The 25,741-nt window shown below is 30.2% G+C and overlaps 7 protein-coding genes across 7 annotated transcripts in view; 3 read left to right on the top strand and 4 right to left on the bottom strand.

The window, feature by feature from the left end:
* LOC113395299 (uncharacterized protein) overlaps positions 1-11,742 on the bottom strand; it is a 172,100-nt gene extending 160,358 nt beyond the window's left edge. The window contains exon 1 of the mRNA XM_026632867.2: positions 11,429-11,742. The gene's annotated coding sequence lies outside the window, so the exon portion shown is untranslated. The remainder of the gene's footprint in view (positions 1-11,428) is intronic.
* A 605-nt stretch (positions 11,743-12,347) lies between these two features.
* LOC113395295 (THAP domain-containing protein 1-like) lies at positions 12,348-14,288 on the bottom strand. The gene is made up of 4 exons (XM_026632864.2): positions 13,895-14,288; positions 13,698-13,812; positions 13,395-13,587; positions 12,348-13,074 (listed from the first exon to the last, which is right to left on the bottom strand). Exons 1-4 carry the CDS (start codon positions 13,962-13,964, stop codon positions 12,415-12,417), a joined length of 1,038 nt encoding a protein of 345 aa, XP_026488649.1. The 5' UTR covers positions 13,965-14,288; the 3' UTR covers positions 12,348-12,414.
* Positions 14,289-14,397: 109 nt separating this feature from the next.
* LOC113395297 (ras-related protein Rab-39B) lies at positions 14,398-17,358 on the top strand. Its single transcript, XM_026632865.2, has 3 exons — positions 14,398-14,625; positions 14,697-15,048; positions 15,366-17,358. The coding sequence occupies exons 1-3, from the start codon at positions 14,518-14,520 to the stop codon at positions 15,572-15,574; spliced, it is 669 nt and encodes a 222-aa protein (XP_026488650.1). The 5' UTR covers positions 14,398-14,517; the 3' UTR covers positions 15,575-17,358.
* Positions 17,359-20,085: 2,727 nt separating this feature from the next.
* On the top strand, positions 20,086-22,109 carry Trs31 (TRAPP subunit 31). Its single transcript, XM_026632870.2, has 5 exons — positions 20,086-20,377; positions 20,591-20,717; positions 20,885-20,968; positions 21,392-21,490; positions 21,845-22,109. The coding sequence occupies exons 1-5, from the start codon at positions 20,226-20,228 to the stop codon at positions 21,941-21,943; spliced, it is 561 nt and encodes a 186-aa protein (XP_026488655.1). The 5' UTR covers positions 20,086-20,225; the 3' UTR covers positions 21,944-22,109.
* A 136-nt stretch (positions 22,110-22,245) lies between these two features.
* Positions 22,246-22,790, bottom strand: LOC113395303 (uncharacterized). Its single transcript, XM_026632872.2, has 2 exons — positions 22,591-22,790; positions 22,246-22,511 (listed from the first exon to the last, which is right to left on the bottom strand). The coding sequence occupies exons 1-2, from the start codon at positions 22,726-22,728 to the stop codon at positions 22,299-22,301; spliced, it is 351 nt and encodes a 116-aa protein (XP_026488657.1). The 5' UTR covers positions 22,729-22,790; the 3' UTR covers positions 22,246-22,298.
* Positions 22,791-22,940: 150 nt separating this feature from the next.
* On the top strand, positions 22,941-23,935 carry LOC113395302 (small ribosomal subunit protein uS15). The gene is made up of 3 exons (XM_026632871.2): positions 22,941-23,079; positions 23,243-23,370; positions 23,605-23,935. Exons 1-3 carry the CDS (start codon positions 23,057-23,059, stop codon positions 23,907-23,909), a joined length of 456 nt encoding a protein of 151 aa, XP_026488656.1. The 5' UTR covers positions 22,941-23,056; the 3' UTR covers positions 23,910-23,935.
* A 983-nt stretch (positions 23,936-24,918) lies between these two features.
* Positions 24,919-25,708, bottom strand: LOC113395318 (TM2 domain-containing protein CG11103). Its single transcript, XM_026632896.2, has one exon. It carries the CDS (start codon positions 25,502-25,504, stop codon positions 24,962-24,964), a length of 543 nt encoding a protein of 180 aa, XP_026488681.1. The 5' UTR covers positions 25,505-25,708; the 3' UTR covers positions 24,919-24,961.
* Positions 25,709-25,741: the final 33 nt, after the last annotated feature.

Genomic DNA, 25,741 nt, shown 5'->3' with positions numbered 1-25,741 from the left:
AGCAGAATTTCATTTGCCTCACATCAAAGTCGCGAGTATTCTCACAATTAAAAATCAAACAGGTACAGCGCTAGCGAGTATTGTCTGGTAATAAATAAATTCAACAGCGTCAGTCAATTAATTACCGTGATGTTAATGATTTATATTATGAAAGTTTAAAGCAACGACTGGAATACGATTTTCTTTTATTAAATTGCTCGATCTGATGTTATTGAACATTCTCCGCTCTAATTACGTTTCATTCCCGTCGGAAAACTTGTGTTCAAGTTTTTACTTTTATTTCCAGGTATCCGTAAAGTTTCACTTGTAACATTTTTTCCTGTTTTTTAAGCTGAGCTGTTCAATTGTATAATCAATATTTACGTGTACATTTTTTGTGTTAATCTGTGACCATTTTATTATTAAAACAGCTCATGTTACGTTATGTCTTTAGGTTAAGATGTCAAGTGGTATTAACTAATTTTTGTTTTGGTTTGTTATTGTAATCTAATTGCATTAGTTAAATATGAAGATATATTTCCAATAATAGTATTAAGTTAAGCGTTAAATTACTTTTTAACTATATGTATTCCAATATTTTAGTCATGCTTTAACTGCCTTATAATCTATCCTAAAATAGTATAAAGGCGTCTGTCTGTTACCTCTTCAAGCTTAAACCGTCGAAACGTTTAAGATGAAATTTGGTATCGCAAGTGCATGGGAAGGACATAGGCTACTTTTTTAAATCACCCCTCGAAATGGGTAAAGTGGGGGGTGACGGTTTGTGTGATTGGTGTTGGTGTGCCAGCCGCAGGTTCAACAAGTAACATAATATGTATTTCTAAAGCGCGTAAGCATAGCATCATTGTATATCATAATACCAGTAATTCTAGTTGTAGTGGTTAATAAAAATAAATAGTTCACTAAGTATCGTTTATATAACAAATCAAATGTATTTTATTCAAGTAAACTTCACAATGAAGCGTTTTTGAATCGTCAATATTTCAACACTCCCGCCGTTTCGGAAAGTAGCCTCCAGCGAGTACGGCAAGAAATTCAGATAGTTGCTCTTTACAAATAAACAGACTTACAATGCTGTTATTCAAAATTAGTGTTCAATCAGTCCTGTGATGGTACCCGAGCCTAAATTTAGTTTTTTTCTAAAAAGTATTCTTTAAATTTATAATAAGATTTATTAATTAATCCAGTCATAATGAACTTTTTAAAATGTTTAAATGGTAAATTGATTATATTTTCCGGTATTGTATATTCGGGATATTTATCTCAACTTGTTAAAATGATGCTCAAGGTCAGTCCATGCTTAAGAATTTTGTTTCCAAACGTCGTCCATACATTATTTTTCCTGATCAGGAACTAAGTATTAGAATTCCGCGAGTATTACACATATGTTATAGTTTTGTATAAGTAATTTGCACTGCACGTAGGTAAGACTAACACTTTCCGTTCTTCAGACTCGAACGCGCAGCAAAGTTTCGAAACGAACGTTAGTTTTTTTTTTTAATTTGGTCAAGATACTAATATGTTCATAGTGTACAATATTTTATATGTAACAGCGAGGTTGTGTAATCTGAATACCTAATCAGGAAATCTTACCAGGAAATAACAAGCCGATTCCTCAGAGTGGTTGTGCGAGGTAGAAAATGTTTTAAAAATCCTTATTCGCATGAAGCCCATCTTGGTATCGCTTTCAAGCCTTTAGTGTTTTCCCTTTGTTATTATTATTAGTATTTTCCCGATCCTTTATATAGACCTAAAAGGCTCTTTTAGGCCCAAAGGTGGTCATCAATTGTTTATCGTGCAGAAGGTTTTAATTTGATACAATTCCAACGAATACTACTCAACGAAGACAAACTCCGTGATAATGAAGAAGTCGTCGTCGTAGAGTTCTCTTTCACATCAATTTGCAATTCAAATATTGAGATTGTGATGGCAATAAAAAAAATATGCAGGCACATAACATCAATAATATTTTAAAAACGACACGGAAAGCATGTTTGTGGAGATACAGTAATAACGTTATAAAACAACTGATTGACGTGGCTTAGGAAGTCTTCACTTCAAAAAATACTACCCAATTTGTTGGAACTCGCTAGTAGAGGGCGGTAAAAAAAAAGTTTACAAACAAATTGATAGAAAAACAACACAAGCCGGAAATAGACTAGTAGACAATAAAATCTGTTTTTATTTTTAAAAAAAACTTCTCAAATTCAAATGCAACTGCCAAAAACGTTTCACTTCTGTAACAAATGAAACGTTTCATTGAGTCGTTTTAATGTTATTATCGGTATATGAAGTCAACGATCAAACATAATCGTGTAACATATTCAACTCGTAACGGTAACTTGGTTATTCAATCGAAATTAACTTAACCAATCCAATTAGTCGCTTCCGAAAATTAAACAAATTTAATTGGATACATAGCCGTTTCAATTATTTTCACTTTTATCATAATTACCGTTCGCGTTCACTTTTAAATCAGTAGTATATTCGATAGATGGCTATTAATAATTCACATGGAATGACGAAAGCGCCGAGATGGCCCAGTGGTTAGAACAATTAAAATTTAACCGAAGATTAGGATTTAAGTTCAAGCTTTAGCAACCAATGAGTTTTCAATCACTTTACTTGTGGCTAAATTTAAGTATGAATTTCGTATTCGGCAGTGAAGGCCGCATGTAGTGTGCACAATTCACGCACCCGCATTATGGCAGCGCCGAAAACGTAGAACATTCTCGAAAACCTTAAGAGGATTGGGGGATTTTCAGGTCGTTATTTTAATCAGAACGAAAATTTGCAATACACGTATACAGATAATATATATGTAGTCGCTTAGTTCACAGATAATCAATCATCTGCATCTGTACCCACATGCAGCAAGATCTTTATGAACCGTTACCGTATTTTGCAAAACCAGAGCGGTATGCGGCACACCTCGTTCGTGTATATGCATAATTGTGACTTATCGAACGGGGATATTCTACTAATTTATAACGGTTACGACAAGTTCCCGATTCTATTCCGATTCAACTTCGACCGAAACCGAAAATGATCATTGTTTTAATAAGATAGTAAACGAATAAACGACAACGATTACGATTCGACTCGATTGAAATAAAGTGACAATTTGTTAGTAGAATCCTTTCTATTTCGCATAGTATCGGTTTGTAACTGCCCCAGGGCTGGGCAAAGCTACTCTCCACCAGGCTGCTCCAATATTGAAGCGCACTCGCAAAATCAAGGTTAACACGCGGTGTTTTCCTTCAGCACCGACCACGAAATTGATTATAAACACAAATTAAACACGTGAGAATATAGAAATACTCAATGCCTCTTGACTCTTATACAAATTATTAGTTCACGCCCGCAGCTTCTTCGGTCGTAGGTTTTAGCATATAGGTAGAGAGTAGCTCGCTTCATTCCAAATTTCATTAAATTTGATTCAGCAATTTAACCGTGAAAACGTAACAGACAAACAGATAGATAGATAGAGTTACTTTCGTATGTATAATATTATTACAGGTAATACATTTTTTACGACATCAGTCGAAATGAATATAGTTGGGGATAAAACATTAAAAAATATTCAGTTTTAAAGCATGATTTTAATTATCATTACTTATTCGTGGTATTATGACAACCGCCGCTGCGGAATTCGACAGATTAGACATGAATTTATTAAAAAAATGTATCAGTCACGTTATGTAAATATTCAATATTTATTTATTAATATGAGTGAGCCAGTGTGAGTACAGGCCCAAAGGACATAACATCTTAAGATACCAAGGTTGGTGGCGCATTGGTGATATGTGAAATAATATCTTACATTACCAATGTATGTGCAATGGTCATTTTTCCTACGCCTACCTCTGTCATGAAAAAAAAATGTAAATTTATATTTTTTTTAATCTTATCTTTTTTTATAGAAAAAAAAATGATACTAAAATTCCATACAGCCTAAAGAAACTGTTAATGAAGGTTAATAGTATTAATTTTCTGTACATATTATTTAATGTATTTATAAAATAATTATTAATATATTTTTTTTCTGTATATATAAATCACTGATATACATATAATACTTCAGATATTGTGTTTGATATCTTTAATATTATTATAAAAGAGTCATTTCACCTTCCAAAAGAGGTTTTTGAAGACCTTTATTATACCCAAATTGAAAAGTCGATCGTTACCGAAAGCGTTGTTGTGAAAATTGATAGTGCCGGCGGGACGGAATTGACTTTATTTTAGACGTTGCGTACAATAGCGTTGTTCGTTTAACAGTCGGCTGTCGACTGTCCGCGGCCGAGTGCTATTGTTATTCGATTTTCAAATATTACTTTTTTTACTTTCATTAAATATACCATTGCGACGTCTTGAAAGTCTAGTGTGCTGAATAAACGAACCGTTACTTTAAAATGAACACATTCACTAACTGTTACAAAAATATTTTAAATATATACATTGTAACTTTATTTTATTTATTTTTTTATGCATAAAAATGAGCGCATGTACTCTTGAGAGGTGAAATGTTAGGTCAGTAATGTTACACTTAATCGTCACATATCTGAAACGTTGAATGTATTCCTCTTTTGTCGTTTTGTTCTTAAATTAATTTACTTCAAAAATAAAAAATAAATTAATTTCAGTAGAAATAAATAAAAGAAAGTTTTTATTTTTTTAATAATTAATGTATCTATTAAATATTCAGAATTTAAAAGATTTTGAAAGTCTTTTATTATAAAACAAGTCCACGAGACGTTATTTAACGAACCGTTGGATACTTTTACCTCTTGTTCATTTGTCTCTTGTTATATTTCTTGAAAGCATAAAATGCACTCTTACCAGAAACAGTACTCTACAAATAATGTACTGACATTCAAAATATTCGAACGAAAATGTAGATTAAAAATACTTTATGAACTATATATTATAAGAGTTACGTGAGTGTACGTAATACGGAATTCTAAAATAGTATTAGGATGGTAGCCCGTCTAGGTAGATACCACTCATCATTTATTCTGTCACTAAATAGAGTTCTATATATAGCGGTTAGTATGGTTGAGTACTTAATAATGTTGAGTTTTAAGTGCGAGTGAACCAGTGTAATTTTCCACTGTACCTACAGGGGATATTTTTTTTTCATATGGTTAATATGTTGATATTTCATGTTGGGCTTCCGAATATATTATTCGTTCGACTCTCATTTAAACCCGATTAAAAATTCTCGGTGTTGCTAGCAATTAATTTTTTTTTTTTTAATATCGCTTTAGCTATTACACGTTACTAACAACTCTCGACCTACTTATATACGTATGTTTGTCGCGCTTTAACATGCGTAATAAAATTTTAAAGTGTTAAACGTGACAATGTTGTAGCGTTCACGCCCGTCATGCACAGTTACAGATATTTTAATTAATATTACGAAATACTATCCGTTTCTCGCGACTTTGTCCGCTTATAATTTTTATTTTACTTACATACAATCTTTGATACTAATAATAATTAAACCTAGAGTTACTATAAAACAATATCAATACTGTCATAAAGGACTTTGCTAGAAACATCATTGATTGGTTATTTAAATTAATTATTGTCTATGGAATAGTCGTAGTATATATATATATATATATACATATATATATAAGGATACATTTTATATGTTTAAAAGGGTGTGTGAGAAAACTTTATGGGCTTAGTCTATTTAATAGAATTAAAGGAGGGAAAAATATCATGTACTGAACCAAAACCAACCGGTTAGAACAGGTCGCGGGTTCAATTCTATCTCACTGTAACCAACATGTTTTTTGTTGCGCTTATGATTAATTACGTGTCTCAAAGGCATGCGTCATCACGCAATAGAGCGACTTAGCAAATTAAACTCCAAATTACTCAATTTACAAGAGAAAAGAGCTGAAAGTCAATTTTGAATGCAGATAATAATTTCTTATCTATCTGGGTGTATTCATTTGTTCGCACGTACAATGCTTGTTGGCTGATGGTACTGTTGATTTGATGTGATTGTGATTGTTGTAATGACTGAGCTGGCTTTGAAGCAGATACAGAAATGACGTAGGAAGCCGTTGCATTGAACTTTTGCTATTGTTTCCGGTATTGACACTATCAAGCTTGTTGACTACCTGAAAAGTTTTTGATATAGGTGTTCTTAGCCACTATTTAGTTTTTTTATTAAAATGTCAAAAACCATGAACTAAGTAGGTACATACAGACTAAAAGTACCTAAATAATAAAAAAAGTTAAAAATAGAATAAATCCTTCATCGTCTCACTCGAATACAACTCGGGCATATGAAAACTGATGCCTTTAAAACAAATAAACAGCGCCCTGAATAATGAGATGCGCATAAAAATTCCTTATATCCGTTACAACTTCCTTAGAGTCTATGGGATAACCCTCTACTTAATAAAGATATTCAATTTTTAACCCTATTCCAAAACTTTAAGGTACAATACAAAATGCAGTTTAATTTTAATGACATGTTCACACTCCTGTATAACTGTGTAAACATAAAACGAGTAGGTATGTGCGCGTGGCCTAAATATAAATGATCCCATACACTATACGATTTATGTTAGATTTAGGGACGCGTTATTTTGAGCGCTTAATGGTTTATAAAATAAACATTAAAACTTGACGTAATTAGAACAATAGCTTTATTGCACTTGTTTTATTTGAAGACAAACAATCATCAACCAACCAACAGTCCTATGTTTTTTATATAATAAACATATATATATAACGAGACTCGACTTTAATTATTACTAGGCTGATTCAGGCTCATCTCGTGCTCAGTTAGGGAACACATTGTCACGAGACCACTGGAAACATATTCTAAAACATAACGTATGTATATATATATCAAGGCAATCCGCAAAGGAGACTTGGATCAACTGCCGAATCCGCCCTGATTCACTGTTATTGAAAGTACGAAATGGTGAAATGGATGAAACCAAAATAGCCAGATTTTCGTTTCACATAATTCATTTTGATTTGTTACGCTTGTTGTGTTCCAAGTGGAATTAATATTGTACCACATTCATTTGTTTTTTTATAAATAATATTTTTAATTAATACCTCTTTTCTAAAGAAATATATATTATATGTAGGTGTATAACTTTGTAAAAATTATATATGTTTGTAGTAAGTTTAATTTGCACTACCTTTTTAAAATATTATATGTGATTTTCTGATAAAAAGGTTGCCTGAAAGAGATCGCTTTAAGGGATAAAGGCCTTTACACGCTTGCAACAAATTCGTTATCCTGTGCTATGATGATTTAGGTTTTAAACGAAATCAATTTACATTTTGCTGTGGAAACACAGATAATGAAAAGAAACGATGACTACAGGAATCAAAAAAATATATCAATATGTAAATAGGATCCAACTCCTTTGTTTTTAGATATTTTCAATATTTATTAATGTTCAAAATAAATATGATGTTAAGCCGGTTTTCTGCATATTATTTTTACATCTCCGGGTCGACGAAACACTGACCTTTCGAAAGGTCGGTAGACACATATTGGTAAAGTGATCTAATAATAATTATCTTATTCGGGATACCGAGTGTATCAGAATGTAAACAAACTGGTGCTATTTTGCTTACGTGAATAATGAACATAGATTAAATGTGAATCGGAACTCTTTCGTTTCACGGAATAAGAATTAACGTACACGCTGTTTTTTTTTTTAATTCATTGTGTTTTGGATAGTAATTACACATTGTTAACAATATGTGAAACAGTCAATATTATCAAGCTTGTTTTAACAATCACATTGCTAAAAAACATCCTTAAATAATTTTAGAAAACGTTATATTTTATGGCATATTACATATTATGACTAAACCTAATTATTGCTTCCCAACATGATTTCGCTAATCTAGAATAAAACTAAAAAATTCAATACTAAGTAACTTTTATTTACTAAAGGCTTAACATGAGTTTACTAACTGCAAATTTTCTACATTGAATCATTTTATAAAATCATAAGACCATTATTATTTGTGTAAACTTAACGTAACCAGAATTTTCCCACTCATTTACTTGAGAACTGACCCATGACTTGTTACGTCAAGCGAGAGTTGCGTAATGAGTACTTTTTTCTGTTTATTCAAAATCATTCACAATTCATGTTTTCTGACATAATCATGCATTAGTTAATATTATAAAATTTCCTACATAATACGTCAAGATTACTATTGAAGCGATGAGAAGTAATGCTTTATTGTAATGTTTATTTAAATAAATTACATCTTAATTGAATAAAAAAGATGTGTAACCACAATATTTTAAATATGGTAATAAACTGTCGAAATTAGAAATTTAAAAAAAGAACAACTTATATTATAATCTGTATTTGTTACATTTCCATTACAGAATAAGACAAATCGTTAAAATAACGTAACGTTTCCTAAAGCAATTACCGATAACGTTAGCAGTTATCACTATAATCTCGACGTGGCCGGCTATTTTTACCCCATTCATAGCACGTTTTATTTTCTTTGTCCACGTTTCGTTGTAAGACGTTAAAATAACTTCTAATTCTACTCCTTAGACGGTCGTGCTATCCGGCTATTATAAAAAAATATATTTAATCAGCATTTGTAAAGAACAGCTATGCCGTATTTTTGAAATGAGGTTACAGGTACTGCTCTATACAGATAACAGCAAAATTTATGCTTTATTCCGTTTTGAGTTTACATTTTTATAAATCATATTCTTATAAATAAAAAAAAATATGAACGTGTTTATTTTATAAATGTAATATAGTTTAAATTTTACTTTATTTATAATTTTCGTACAAAAATTAACTGCTTAATAATATCAAAAGTGAAAGTTAGTAGTTCAGTACACGGTAACAACGTAAACCGACGGTGGGTTCAGTTGCACTGATTGCATAAAACAGTGCAACTAAGCTTACATAGAAAATAATAATATAAAGTGTTTTGTAATAGATAGTATATACACAAAAATTATATAAAAATATAAATCGTTTCGATTTGTGTTAAATAATAATTTATCTTGAATTAACAAAGTATAAATATCGATGAAAGATGTGACTAAAAAATTCGGATAATTTCATTATGAAATATATAATATTGGTTTTATTTAAATTTGTACAATTTCAATTCAAATTTAATCCAACTTTGCTCAGAGTGCTACCAGGATAGCCAGCTCATAGTTACGGTAGATGCAATTTGTCTTAACGTCGTATTAAATAAAAGGTATGATCGTAGTTTAAACTCGATTATATATATTTATAGAACAAATATGTAAATATGAAAAATTTCTCTGGTCACACTTAACTTACTCTACATCGAAGTAAAATTTCTCAACAGATGATATTACAAGACATATAAAATTTAAATAATAAAGTATTTTTTATCTGTTACTATACATTAGATTATCATAATTTATTGTAAATGCGTGAATAAAATATGACAAGGCATTAAAAAAATTACGTAATAAGTATACGTAATCAATCTTTTTTTGTTGACTGGAATAAAAATAAATTTGTTCGTATATATAATTTTAAGCTCTAAGTCTTATTTTGCGTGAATAGCCTAATTCTGTCATCGCTTAAAATTAAAAATACATTATCTTCTTCCTTATAAATAAAAATGAATGTTTGCATGTTTCTCTATGAATCTATACCAAGCTATTCATCCAATTGTGAAGAAACTTCAGCGAGTTGACCTACGTATGACAGGCCCAAAAGAGACCAGAGTTATTCCGTGTACTTCAATATAAACGTAAAATATTTTTGTTGTTGTCTACTCGAGCGAAGCAGGGATGGCTCGCCAGTATTTAATAAATATTTCAAATATGTTTTTCTATTATGCTGCCTGTAATATCCGACAAGTTATTTTCCGTATTATTTGGACACAGGAAGAGCGATTTCTAACGTCAGACTGATGCTTTAGATTATTTAATGCGTAAAATATTACGTCTACTGCATATCCTGTATAAAGTTTGCGTGTTTATCGATATTTTTGGCGCCTTTCGTAATATACACTATATTACACATTAAATATTTTACAATAATTATTTCAAGATTAAACACGACAGTATACCTATATTTAAAAAAGCAAGTTTTTTAACACTAATTGATTTACATGCATGATACTGATTTGAATTAAAAAAAATATTATTTAAAAAGTGCTGCAATTATCTTCTAACATAATTATTATTAAAAAACACGATAATTTAATATTATTTAATATGGTGTAACCGTATATTGAGTGTAATCGTAAAAAAAATAAAATATATTAAGATCTCGAAACCGGTAAATCGAAAAACGATAAAAAAATATAATAATGTAATCACTCGTACGATCAAATCACAATTGTGATTATATATATATAATTTTAATGAATAAGTAATATTAACGAGTCATATTTGTTACAAAATGTTTGTATTAATTATTAAAATAAAATGTACATTGTTATTTATTTCATATATATACATGTAGCCTGATCTACTGTGAAGTACTTTCTGATACTTTTGATGCTTAAGATACTTTCTGAAATGATTATTTAATTAAGAGCTTGTTCATATATTGTAATAACATCATTTGAAATAACCTTAAAAAATAATCACATCATATTTCTATTTTTAAGACACACGTCTAAAATCTATACAAAAAACTAAAATTGTTGCAACCGCAGGGATAGAAGATTAATCGCAGAGCCACAAAGGTTATAGGTGACTGACTGACCCACTGAATCACCAGAGCATCTTTGTCCAGAACCACCCACGTTATGGTTTACACTTTTAAATATGTACAAGCCATTTATAAAAGAGAAAAATATTTATATTCCGGATATAATTTCCATGATTATACGATTAACCGCGCAACACTAGCTATTGTAATTCAGTATTAATCGCTGCGTAGTTGTTAAACTATACCAAATGCATTTTTGTTTTTACGCGTTATATTTTTATTCCTAAAAGTGTACAAGTTGTCGAAGACTGAGGGTAGATACAAAATGTCATCTTGTTATCATAAAGTACATTAACAAACATTAACATCAATATTTAAATTATATGATATACTTTCATTTGCGAATATTGAGTAGAAATTATGCTCAAGCCATAAAAGTCAAAGAGAAATGATTGGTGGGCATGATTCGAATTGGGAATCAACATTAATTACAAGCGTTATATTGTTTATGGCCAGTTGAATTGGTGACGAAGAAAAATTTACACGTATAAAGACGATTGAGTGAAGTACATCTATGGTACAGTGGTATACTTTTAAGGAATGCTTCACACGCCTAAGGAATAGTGATTGCGAAAGTCCAGTTACTGGCGACTGGCTAACGACAAGTCGTAGTTCCAATTCACCGTGGATACATAAGGCTTTATTCCACCAAGTTACGGTTAATAGCCGCACGAGTAAATACATACCTTTTACGAGGCGCACGCCTTCATAATCGAGTTATAATAAATCCATTCACAATACACGAATACAAAAACAAAACACACTCGAGCACTGTGAACACAAAATTATAGAAAAAAAAGGTTACGCTGTCAAAATAATAGGAACATAAAACGCACACATTTTGAACTGGGTTTTTGGAAGAATAATAAAAAAAAACTTGCACAATATTTGAACAGATGGGAATTTATTTTCGTTCACGCGCGAGGTGAGATCGTCCCAGTGTTACCACACCAAAGTACACTTCATGCCGGAGGGAATCACGGTACTGACACTGAGTCGGAACTCGGAATCGTTTGTTTGGTCGTCACTGATTCTGTCTCTTTCTCAATATTATTTTAGTTAAAAGCTCCATCTATTGTTGAACTACAAAAGCTGTTAAGGTTTCCCATACCGAAATTTTAATTACAAGCGCACGCTATGAGCACAAGATGGCGTTAATCACTTTAAATATCTTAAAACCAAGTTAGACTCGCATACATAAACAATCAAAGTACTGAATCAAAAATTTGAAATAAAAAAAAATATATATATTAATTTCTATCTTGTTCTATGTTTCATCGTCTACAATTATTTACTTTAAAATAGCTGAATTAAAAGGTTACAACAATTTATCATTAATTTATCTGTATTTAGTTAATTTAAGTATTTGTGAACCATAAATGCTAAACCTATGACAGTGAGAAATAAAAATAATATTTTTAATTTATCTGCCAAAAATCATGGCTTCAACAATGCCTTGTCTGTAATAGCACTGTCTCACTCATCCTTTCAACAGGAACTGCAATGTAAATATTTTAAATATATAATATCCAAATGGACTTGTACGAAGACCCAGTCTCGGTCAGTCAGTGTCCAATACGAAAGTTAATAAATAAAACAAAAAGGTTTTACTTGGAAAATATCTTGAATTCAATTATTCACAAAATATTCCTATTTTACACTTACTACTATATCAACGTAATGATACTTTACATGATAATTCGGTATCAGTCAGTTCTGTAACAACCTTAATCAAATTACTATTAGATAAAACATTTTTTGGTTCATAACCTGAAGATACCCATGATTCTAGTACTTCTGTGCTCGGCAACATCGTCCTTAAAGTATTTCTAATGTAAATATATGCTTGTGGTGAATATTTGTAAATACTAAGTGCAAAATTTTTCAAATCATCCGTATGTCTAGTGGGCATTGCTAAAACTAGGCCATTTGTATCTTCCCTAATCTTATCCTGTAATGATAGCAAAATTCTAGACTTTTTCTTTCTTTTCTGATTCAATATATTCCTCTTCATTTCTATTACTTCTTTAACGCGTAACAAAAATCTATTCTGTCTTTTGAAAACTTTCATTCTCGATTTTAATTTCTCCTTTAAAGTGACGGCTTGTCTTTGCATCTTCTGGACTTCAGTGAAAAGCTTTAGGAGTTCGAGGCCATCGTCTTCTTTAGATTTATTTGTCGCTCTGTCAATATGTACTGAGCCATTCGTTAAGGATTTGTTATTCAATAATTCATGATGCATTTCTTCTTCATAGTTATATTCATCACTGTCCATTAAATAATCTTCATCTTCATATTCATTATCTAGAGTCTCTTCATCTATGTATTCAACCTAAAATATGATTAAATTATAGTTAGATATTTTAGTGGTAAGGATACTTATAATACATTATATCTACTTCAAATCCTTGTACTTTTTAACAACCTGAGTTTTTTTTTTCACTAAGCATTTGATAAATGAATAAGTACTAGTCTCTTGACAAAAAACTCCATGAATAACATAAAACTAAATAAATGTAGTCTAATTTTGTGTTATAAAACATTTTCTTTGATTACCTGATACAAACATTATTTTTTTAATTGTTTGTATATAAATTATAAACATTTAAAAGGATCTTTAATTTTTTTTATTACTAATATATTTAACTTTACCTCCAAAACATGTTTTGGCAACTTCAAGGAGGGAACAGCTTTACTTGTGAGAACCACAGTATTATCAGCATTACATTCAAAACAATCTACAGAGAAATGTTGCACACATATGTAAGAGTAGTCTGTTGGGGTCCAATTGTTTCTTCCTGTCAGGTCTGTCCATATTTGTCTGAGATTTGAATCTTCAGGAAACCTTTAAATATAAAACTATAACATTTTAATCAAGTATGTCATATTTTTAAATTACATTAATTACAAACCCTGATATGGGTTACATATATTTCTAAATGAGTTTTAGTATACCTAAAAAATAATTCAGAGTCTATGTTCTTCGATTCTTCACATCCCAGCACTGCACATGTTTTTGTTATCTCTGTATCAGCATCAGCATTCTGTTTAAGTTCTGGTGCCACCATGGCTGGAATACAAAAAAAAAACAATTGTTTTTGCTGTAAAAATAACTCAGCTTGTCAAACAAGTAGCAATAGTGGCATAGATACCAATAGGGGTTGACTTTGCGCGGCTTTCCTCATTATCCTTTATTTTAACAAGACCTTGACTAAAACTCATGGTTATCAAAGAAAATTCTTGATGACATAAATTACCTACTTAAATTTTTATCATGACATTACAATGACGATAAATTTATTTAAGAATTAATAGTAATACACTAGAAAGCTTGACTAGGGCGCCAGTATCGGCCTCTTTTAAAGGTTATATTAAAATGCTTTGACAGTCAAATGCTTTAAATAAGTCGAAATAACAAGTTCATTTTATTTATTTTTAAATTGAACATTGACCAATATTATACTTTATACTGGACTAAAAAAATGCTTATTTTAAATTAAAACTGGCTTGACGCTACGCTACTTCAAAATTATTTGACATTAAATGCAATTGACATTTGCCGCGTGTACAGATTCTAAATAATGTAGATAAAATAATATCATCTAACATTCACAACTGCCAAAACATGATTAAAGAAATATTAATGTAGTGGCAAGCCACAGAAAGACTTCAAAATTGTGTCACATTTTCCGTCAGAAAGTCATCATTCACAAAATCATCCCAATACGCAAATATTAGACGAGATCTTTGTTGTTCTGAGTTTTATGTTAAGAAAATGGTTGACCCAATATTTGATTACCAATTTAGACTTATTCTAATCGGTGACAGTACCGTGGGAAAGAGTTCATTGCTGAAATACTTTACAGATGGAAAATTCGCAGAGGTAATAACAATGTTTTTGTTGTTGTATAACATTTTTGTAAATAGGTGAAGTAAATTACGCATAATTTTCAGCTATCCGATCCAACTGTGGGCGTTGATTTTTTCGCACGGATCATTGAAGTGCAGGATGGTACAAGAATTAAATTACAATTATGGGACACAGCTGGTCAAGAGAGGTTTAGATCTATAACGAAATCTTACTACAGAAATTCGGTCGGAGCTCTCCTCGTGTACGATGTGTGTAATCGGTCGAGTTTTGAACATATACCACTTTGGATGATGGAAGCGAAAAGGCATATAGAACCACATCGGCCAGTATTTGCTTTGGTTGGATGTAAAGTGGACCTCGTTGGTAGTGATAATAAAAACGGTGCAAGAAGAGAAGTATCCTGCGAGGAGGCTAGAATGTTTGCCGAAGAAAATGGTAATTTTTTTCATATTAATATATATCAAACCTACTTTATACATATTATGTGTTTTAGTTTTCTCATTAAATGTTAATTACTTCATTTAACATAAATAATGAGACTTGTCATTGGAAGTTGCCCATTATCACCACTATCAAGGCTAAAAACAAGTTTTGACCTAATTAGGAAATGCAAATGTATAAATTGAAAATAAAGCAATACTAATCAACTAAGAAATAACAAATGTGAAGTACAATATGTGTAGAAAAAGAATTATCATATTTGCATAGCTAAATAATATTGGATACTTATATTTTTCTTTATCTTTTTCTAGGCTTACACCATGTGGAGACATCTGCAAAAACAGGATTAAATGTCGAACAAGCATTTATTCTCGTCGCTCAAGAAGTTTACAATCGCATACAAACCGGAGAATACAAGGTGGAAGATGGTTGGGATGGCATCAAGACAGGATTCAACCGACCCAACGGTATGGACTTTAACCTGCTTGAAGCTGAGACAGTTCAGTCTACCTGCTGTTAGACAAATATTATATTTGGATGTAAATATTGACTCATATTAGATTTGTGATAACATAAGTATAACTTTATTGAATATGTGATTGACACATCATCTTGATGTGTCATCGTCCTCAGGTCATAATTCTGGAAGTATGTTTAAGTAGATCTGCCCTTCAGAATATACATTTAATATGCTGTAGATTACTTTACTTACTTTTACATATTAACTAATAGACATGTTCTGAAGTTTAAAAACAATGTTATAATAGTGCCAATATTATTTCTTTTAAGAATTCCACTTGGCTGTAAATAAAAATATTTTAATGCTCTTTTTTCATCTTAATGCCAAATGTTCTTTTGTTTTGTCTATGTATATGATTCTGAACAATTTGCGTTAATACTGTTTGCCATTATTGTAACAACTTTGAAACATAATTGTTTCATATATTTCAGTTAATATACACAAATGAACCAAAGAGTTGGATATCATATCTAAATCTGTTCAAAAAGTTATTTTAGTTTTAAATAATTTAAGTGACAATACTAACAATGAACTACACTTGAAGTAGTTGAAGTTTTGTACCTGCTATAACAATTATTGCTGAGGATAGACATGTTTTTTACATCAAAATATAAGTTAATAATGAGATAACAAGATTTTTACCAATTTGTAAATAAATATAGTAATGATCACAAGAAAATCACTATGAGAAATGAGTAAATTAATTAACTTATGCAGTATAGTCTAACCTCTAGTCTTTGATACATTAGTAATTCAGTTTGTCCCAAGTATTCAGTATTTACTGTGTTTAACCTAAATGCTAATTTTTCAATGGTTATTTAACTTTTATTTGAAATAATTTAAATTAGTATAACATTTTGATTTTTTTTGGGGAGAAATATAGTCAAAATAACAACTTTATTCTTCCTATAAAAGTTAATTGAAAACTCAGTCACTAATAAGGTAAAATAAAATGTCTATTCTCAGTATAACACATAATATTGATAGTTTTTGTAAGAATAATAATCCCTTATATTTTAATTAAAATTAGAGTAAATTGAATTAACAATTGGGAATTATATATTTTGTTATCAAGGACACATTATTACCAACATTAATTATACAACAGTTGATCTGTTGCATCATGTGCCTTTGTGGAATGCAAGATATATAATGGGGCAAGTAAAATATTAATTATAATTAGTTTGTTTAATGATAAAAAATGTTTGCATTAATTTGGCACTGGTTTTATTAAGGTATTTTCAATTTGATAATTGTTTTTTAAAATACATAAAATTGCTAAATTAATTGCTCATTATAATTAAATTTGTATTGTTGAATAACAATATTGTTTTGCCAAAAAGTTTGAGACACTGATATTGCAGAAATATGTACCGTCCAGAGTCTCAATCATAAAACACATGATTTGGAAATGGAAGCTTTATTTGATGTAAAAAAAAAGTTAATTCTAATACATAAGTCTTTACTGTCACTACAAGGATTTACTAACAATAAATTAGTATTTGTTTTATTTTTATTAATATATTTTTAACATATTAAAGTTTGTCCGATATATGTATGTGTGGATTCTAAAGTTAACCTATGTACAACCAGCGTATGAGTAAAATACGTAAATATTAACGCAACACACAATGACTTTATCAAATTATATGTGTAAAGTAGGTATATACTAATTAATAAAACACAAATAATGTATGTCACAGGTTTATTTAATAATGCAATTATCTCGTCATAGCGCTGTTATTATACGCTTTTATAAATGAAAATAAATGTTTTGTTAATTATTATGTTAAACTTTAATTTAATTATCCTTATAAATATCAATAGCCATTTCTATAAACCTCATGTTCATTAGTTATGATTATACCATGTTATGGATAATTTAGGAAATAATAGTTAGATATAGGTTAAAAGATGTAATTCATTTAATTGTTTAGCCAATACGTATTAATTTTACGTATATTTCGAAGAAAATATTCGCGAACTTTTTTTTTCACGGTAACACTGCATAAAAGTCGGTCTAAGTTAATCAACTCGAATGTCATTCGAACTTTAATTTATAAATTGAAGTAATAAAAAAAATGATTCAATTGAAAACGTGGGTCAAGTAAAATCGGATTATTTGAACCCTATTTATAACAATTTTTTTCTAAATTTAAAGTAACGGTGATAAGTAATGGATTCTGATTGATCAACTTTAAAAAAAAAACGATTTGAACAACAACAATCGATTCAATAAAAGTTTGCCACCTTTAAACACTATTTTCTATTTTGTTGAAAGCGATTTGACATGTCACAAACTGTCGTGCCAAGTCGTATACAATTATTTATTAATTTTTTACACTTACACTAAGAGCACGTGATTCATTGTAGTATTTTATTTTGTACGTGATTATAATAATAAATGTCAACTGAAAAGGCAATAAAGTGATAGTATCATGATACGCTTCTTGGAACTATATCAACAACAATAACGAGTGTCTTTGGAACAACAATTCTGGGGTACATAAAAATAGGGATGCTCGAGAGAAGGCGATTCAAGAAATTATTGTTGAATTAAACCTAAAACTGATATTAAGAATAAAATTAAAAGTATCCGCACAATGCACAGAAGAGAATTACTATTAATCATTAAATCGAAAAAGTACTGCGCTGGATACGACGATGTTTATAAACCAACACTAAATTGCTTTAATTAGGAGACTAATTTCTGAGGGCTGTCACAATTGCTAAAGAAAGCTTTTCAAGCTTAGTAAGTACTAAATTTAAAACTGGATAATCGGTAAAAGCCGGCCACCCTGTCTGTCAATCAATATCTCTCGAATTCATATACTATCGCATCGATGACGGTGTCGTGAATTGTATGTATAACCATTATTTAATATTTACTTCTAATTATATAAGTAGTATAGTCGAATTCACAATAAGAAATATTGAATGGTTTAAAATAAAAACAGTATTTTCTCATAAAGATGTTTTTAAGCTGGAAAGAAAGCCACTTTAAGACAGAATTCAAATATATATTTTTGAAGTTATGTTAACTTTTAAAATATTTACTATTTAGTGCGCTTTGCAAGTGATTCCATTTGATGTACGTTTGGGACAAGAAATCTAACAGTAGCTGAACTGATTTGACAAATAAATATTTCGTCAGACGCAACTAAAAAAACCCAAGCAGATCATATTTGGCAACTGTAATCAAGCAGCATTTAAGCAAAATTTCGTTAACTGTTGATCATTGTGCGATCAAAATTTGTATTTGTTCATTAAAATGTTTTTTTTTCATAAATAAAAAAACTCCCTGACGTTAACACTAACTCTTTTTTTGTTTTATACTATCTGATTAGTTATTTATTGTAAATAAAAATTCAATATTAAAAAAAAGACATGTTTGTCCTGCGTTAGCCTATAATTTAATATAAAATTATTAATAAGAAAACTATTCTCAGTCCTCCACCTTCATATAAATTTATTGCTATTTCAACTGTTGGTTAACTGCTCTTCATTATCCTACAAAAAAATATATTAACGAGAATGAATGAAACATAAAGACCCAGCTCTTCTCAGATATCAGCGACATTCGTTTTTGAAGCACCCTTTCGAAAATGCAAATTAGACAGCATAAACAAAGCTATTAAAAGATTATATAAAATGTCCAATACGCAGAATAAGGTATTAGACGAATTTTATCATTTTGGAAATTTTGTGACTGCAGAGTTACGAAAGTTGCCTGAATATAATGCTATATTGTGCCAGTAAGAAATGCACAGTATTTTAAGAAAGTATAGGTTACGTGCTTCTTTCTATCTTTAAATAATTTACCTTCTGTCTCCTTTAGGAAATTTACCTACTACACCTTCACCAATATAAATCTACATAAAAATGAAATGTGAAATGACATGATCATGGATAGGAAAGATTTAATTTTATACTCTCTATATTGTACCTCCAGAATAAGCTATATAAAAAACACGGTTTCCGTCATAGGTCATCACTAAATCCCAGGTAATAATAATTAAAGCCTTAATCAGTAACACTTTGAACAGGATACAGTGAAACTACATTTACAAGGGAGATACATCTTAGTTATCAATGTCAGTGGCGCTTTGGCGATGGAAAGAATGGTAAATTAAGTTTATGTTACGTGACCACTGACCATCAAACGTATTCATACACTACACGTATTCTCTGTTCTTTCATTATGCTATAAGAACTTTTAATATATTATTCTATTTTTTTTTTTATTTTAAATTAACTAATATGTTAAATTTAAAATATATTTGTTATGCCTATTTTAGAATCTTTATACGTTTTTAAATAAAATATTTATTATATAAAACTGGAATATTTTTTGTACTGTAAATTGTAACTAAAATATAATGAAATGGCAATTCTGTGAAATGTAAATTGATATGAGTTTGTCAACACAACAAAATGTCAGTGATATATATAATTTATTTGATGAGAGTCAGAGTTCTGACAAGTGACAACTGACAACTAATGATCTTACAAAAGAAGTTTGCACTTGCAGTTTTATTTCCTATGCTTCTATCCACTTTCATGTTGAATATTTCAGCTTAAAAAATAATTTATAACGCTCTCTTAAGGATTCCTAGAACGTAAATCTAAAGTTTATCGAAAAGGAATCATCATGTCATCCAGTCGTTCTAAAACATCGATTCTCGACAAACCTTTAAGCAAAGGAAAAGGGGAGGTTTCCCTAGCCCTTTATGCTTTATTATTTTCAGAAATTGTACAGTTTTGCCAAAACAGATCACATTCTATTCACGAACTTCAAACTAAGTGAGTTATTATTGAATAATTGCATTTAAGTCAGACATACACAATTGCAATTTATAAGTTTTTTTTCTATATTATTGTACTGTAATTATAATTTCTTTAAATAATTAATGAAACAACCAATAATAAAAAATTCTATCTGAGGAAGAAAGTGAAGAGTGATATATGATTAAATACAAAAAAAAGCAATTTATTTCAAATTTGTTTTACTTTAAGGTTATCAGAAATGGGATATGATGTTGGAACAAGACTACTTGATCTTTACTTTGTTAGAGAAAGGAACAGTAAGCGTGAAATAAAACTGTTAAATATGTTACTCTTTGTAAAATCAACACTGTGGAAGGTAATTGAACTAGTATCATTATACAACTCATTTGTATAATTATACTCAAATTTAAAATCCAAATTCATAATATACATAATAAAATAAAGGTTAAAGGAGGGTAAAATTAAAGTAAACATATTTTATAAAATGATATCAAATTAAAACAATTTTGTGTCATATTTAAGGTTTTATTTGGAAAGGAAGCTGATAAATTAGAACATGCTAATGATGACGAACGGACATATTATATAATTGAGAAAGATGCATTAGTAAGTATAATGAATCCTTTATTTTAGATTATATAATTGTCAAAAATTTTATGTCTAATCACATTCGACTATCATAACATACCAGCATTTTAAGTCAAATACCTTATACATTTATGTACCAGTTAACGTTGTATAGCAATTGTGAAGTATATACAAAGCCTTTTCTCTTTTTGAATGTCTAATTACTGGTGGTAGTAAGCATAATTATGTGTATATCGCCACTGTACAAGGTGTTGTAAATTAATTCAACACTTATTGCTCAAGTTATTTAAAATGTTTATTGTAACATTAGATATATATTCTCAATTTTAATTCATAATTGTTCATTATCTTATTGTATTAGATAAATTACTATTTCTTGTACGTTTTGTAATTGGTAATTTATTTAAGATGCTTGTGTAATTAATGTGGCATTTTTTTCAGATTAATAAGTTTATAAGTGTACCCAAAGATAAGGGGACTCTGAACTGTGCTTCATTTAACGCTGGCATCATAGAAGCTGTTCTTACTAATGGAGGATTTGTATGTTGACTCTTATAAGATTCTTAATTAATATTCTATATTTCTGACAAGTTTCTTTTAATTATTATTTATTTTAAATAAACAAACATTTATCATAAATCCTGAAATCAATTAATCCATAATCTTATATAATTTTTTTAACTATGTTATTTTTTGACAATAGTTATATGATTTAAATGACAAGCAAAGGAGTTCCTAATCATTGAAGAAAATATAAAATTAACAATGATTCATACTTACTAGGACTTAGACTATACTTTAATATATCAGATAGTCTTCAGTGTCTTGCAGTAGCGAAAGATGGAAACCAATAAAAAGTATACATTTGTGTTATTGTTTATTTATTTTTTACAGCCGGCTAAAGTAACAGCACATTGGCACAAGGGCACTACGTACATGGTAAAATTTGAAGATTTTGTCATAACCAGAGACAAATGTTTAGATGATCGTTAAAATTGATTTAGTTTCTTTAAAATGTACTTACTAATCAATATTTAAATAAATGTACACTCCGCTTACTGTTAGTTTTTAAAACCAATGTATGTGTTTGTGTCATTAAAACAATTTAATGACATCTTTAAACAGTTATTTGTTTAAATAATAAAATTTATTCTATGGATATTTTCATTTTTATTTAACTGTTTATAATATTGTTGTTCCTATTTATAATAAGCAACTTAAGAACATGGATAGTACCTATTTTGACATGAAAAATATTAAAAGAAATAACCTGGACTATAAATAAATTTAAAATCTTTAATGATCATAAGCTATATTTCTAAGCATTGAATATTTTTATTGTACACATCTAAGAGAGTTTGAATAATCTATCCTTGTAGCGAAGTTCTCCTGATCTGACCTTTTCTTCACGGCCGTTACGTTCATTATAAATTAAATATCCGTATGTAAACATGGGAATTATGATGCTGCAAATACCAAACAAAGCTGTCCTCCTATTTGGTTGAAAGAAGTCGACCTGAGTAGCTTTCATAGACACGAATCTCTGGTGAGCTTCATCGAACTAAAACCAAATATGATAAATATTAATGTATAATAACAATACTTTAATTTGGAGATAAAATTACGTAATGAAAACTTACAACATATCCAGCTTCAGCTGCGTTTTTCCATGGGTTAGTTCTTTGTTTTAGGAATTCCTTCCTCATCTCGGCACGCCTAGCGGCTTGCTTTAATATGAGTTGATATTCAGATTCGGATAATCCATATTTTTCAGCCATTTTTGAACACTTTTTTTAAATTATGGACCATCGAATATTTGCAGGTTATTGAACGTCAATGTCAGTATATATGTATTATCTATGATGTCAATTGATTTTGACAATTTGTTCTACAGAATAGTACTAAAACTCACTAAAATGAACGAGAACATTATACAACTATAGAGTATAGACGAATGTGAAAATTAATATGGCAATCCCAGTGCAGTGAATGAATGAATGAACGATAACATAGACAACTGAATAATATACTGTCTTCCGGACACCATCTTTTCGATTTCTCTTGTTGTCGTTGTCAGGTCGGCGATTTTTGTAAAAACCCGCAACCATGGGTCGTATGCACGCACCTGGGTAATTTCTCATTATTTATATTGCGCAAAGCTTATTTCATTATATTTATATGTGGTTTGCCGTAAAATCGAGATATGGTCTCACAAGTGACAGTCTAACCTATACGGTGATGTTCGCGTGTACCGCATGGCCTTCTATAACAGTGTCTTATTTCGTGTTTCAGTAAAGGTATCTCACAGTCGGCGTTGCCTTATCGCCGCAGTGTACCCACTTGGTTAAAACTGACTGCTGATGATGTCAAGGAACAAATTTTCAAACTTGGCAAAAAAGGCCTCACTCCTTCCCAAATCGGTATGTATCACGTAAATATTTAATCGTCGACGACTTTTAAGTATTTTTACCTATAATTATTTATTAATTGAGAATTTAACAAATTTTTGTTGATATTCTCAAAATGCGTGGTGATAAAAAACGGAATATAGCACCCTTCTAAGATGTCTAACCATCATAGACGTTCTTGTAATTGATTGACTTAAAAAAATATATGCTTAATTTAACGTTTTTAATTTTAACATTTAATTTCAGGTGTTATGCTTAGGGATTCCCATGGAGTTGCCCAGGTCAGATTTGTCACAGGCAAAAAGATCCTGCGTATCATGAAGGCTATGGGTCTTGCTCCAGATCTACCGGAAGATTTATACTACCTGATCAAGAAAGCTGTTGCCATGAGGAAGCATTTGGAACGTAACAGGAAGGACAAGGACAGCAAATTCAGACTCATTCTTGTCGAGTCCAGAATCCACAGACTGGCCCGCTACTATAAGACAAAGAGTGTGCTTCCTCCCAACTGGAAATATGAGTCGAGCACTGCCTCCGCTTTAGTGGCTTAAGTTTAAATAAACTATGTAAATTTCCAGATTTTGTTTTATTTTTACATCATAGATTTTAATCAATTTTTTGCTATGATAAAGTAATTGGATTCCCGTTTCAATTACAATCCTATATTTCTGAAAGTGATTTATAATTCTTATTATGAAAAATTATGAATAATTTATGCTTTATTAAAGTTATTTATCAACTGATATTAATTTCTCCCATTTGAATACTTGAACAAAACTTTACAACTGAATGTACCAGATTCATCCTAATTGGGCTGATATTAAGTATGTGTATACTTTGTTGCTGACAATAAATCTTATGGTAATTTTAGTTCAAAAACTATTTTTTTTTAAGTTGATAACTTATTACTGCCAATATTAAACAACACTTTAAGTTTAGTTTCATATTCATATTATTTCTCAGTCTGGGAAGATCAGACTTCAATTCACTTACATAGGATCTTTGTTCTGCTAAGTTAATATTACATTACATTACATTAGCAGCCTGTAAATTTCCCACTGCTGGGCTAAAGCCTCCTCTCCCTTTGAGGAGAAGATTTGGAGCATATTCCACCACGCTGCTCCAATGTGGGTTGGTGGAATACACATGTGGCAGAATTTCGTTGAAATTAGACACATGTAGGTTTCCACACAATGTTTTCCTTCACCGCCGAGCATGAGATGAATTATAATCACGAATTAAGCACATGAAAATACAGTGGTGCCTGCCTGGGCTTGAACCTGAAATCATCGGTTAAGATACATGCGTTCTTACCACTAGGCCATCTCGGCTCGGCAAGTTAATATATTAGTTATTAAACTACATAATACTACTCAATTTATAATTAAAAGTTAGTTTTCACAAATTTTAATCCATCTGTAGGTGGATCAACAGCTATGAAGCAATTGTACAATTTATATTCCTATTTTAAATATGAAAACATAACAGTTAAAATGAAAAGCCTGTAATACAGTATATAAGCTTATATTATTTTTTCAAGTTGAATGAAAATAAAAAAAGTAATTAAATATTTTATTTACATTATAATTATTTTTACATTAAGTTACACATATGGATTCCAATTACTGCCATCCTCTGGATGCAAATTATTTGTAATTAATAAAACTACATCTACAATCCACCAAATCCCTAGTCCACCAAGGGTAAGAAGTTTCCCCACTGCTGTGCCTGTTTGTCCAAGACAAAAACGGTCCATACCTAGGAAACCTAACAAAATACTGTAAATAAGAGTTGTAGTGAAATAATGTCCAGAATATCGTACACAAGGAAATCCATCTCTTAGGAAGCTACGATTTCCATAGCATTCGATGCCATCTAGTGCTTTACACTGCACCTTTGTCTTTTCTACATCTTCGTAACGTACACCACCGAATTTAACGCATCCATGTTTAACAGCTTTTTTGGCTGTCTCGTTACCCTTGTGGTCAACTGGTTCGTCGCATTCCAGGAATTCCATGGGAAGGAAGCTGCATTTTACAAGAGGTCCTAATGGACGATATGGTTCCTTGTAGTACGGGTCACTTTCCGACGTGGATAATTTTACTAATGTAAGAACGATTGTTATAGATATCCATTGCAAATCCATATTATTGTTTTAACATAACATTGTTTTCATTTGAAGTTTTTAAAACACATTTTATGTAACGAAAATATGTTAGTATCTCCTTTACTCCTTTTTTATTTACTTAAAACTTCTTACTTTATCTACTAGTTGTATATAATAAATTCCAAGTAATAAATATGTAGTGTCTGTCTGTCAATATTATTATTTTTATTCAAGTTTTAGTTTACACTTTTCACCCAATAATTTCAATTAGACATT

Source organism: Vanessa tameamea, chromosome 11 (assembly GCF_037043105.1).
Source record: "Vanessa tameamea isolate UH-Manoa-2023 chromosome 11, ilVanTame1 primary haplotype, whole genome shotgun sequence".
Taxonomy (NCBI): Eukaryota; Metazoa; Arthropoda; class Insecta; order Lepidoptera; family Nymphalidae; genus Vanessa; species Vanessa tameamea.
The sequence above is the reverse complement of the archived record's forward strand: the minus strand, read 5'-3'. Positions and strand labels throughout refer to the sequence as shown.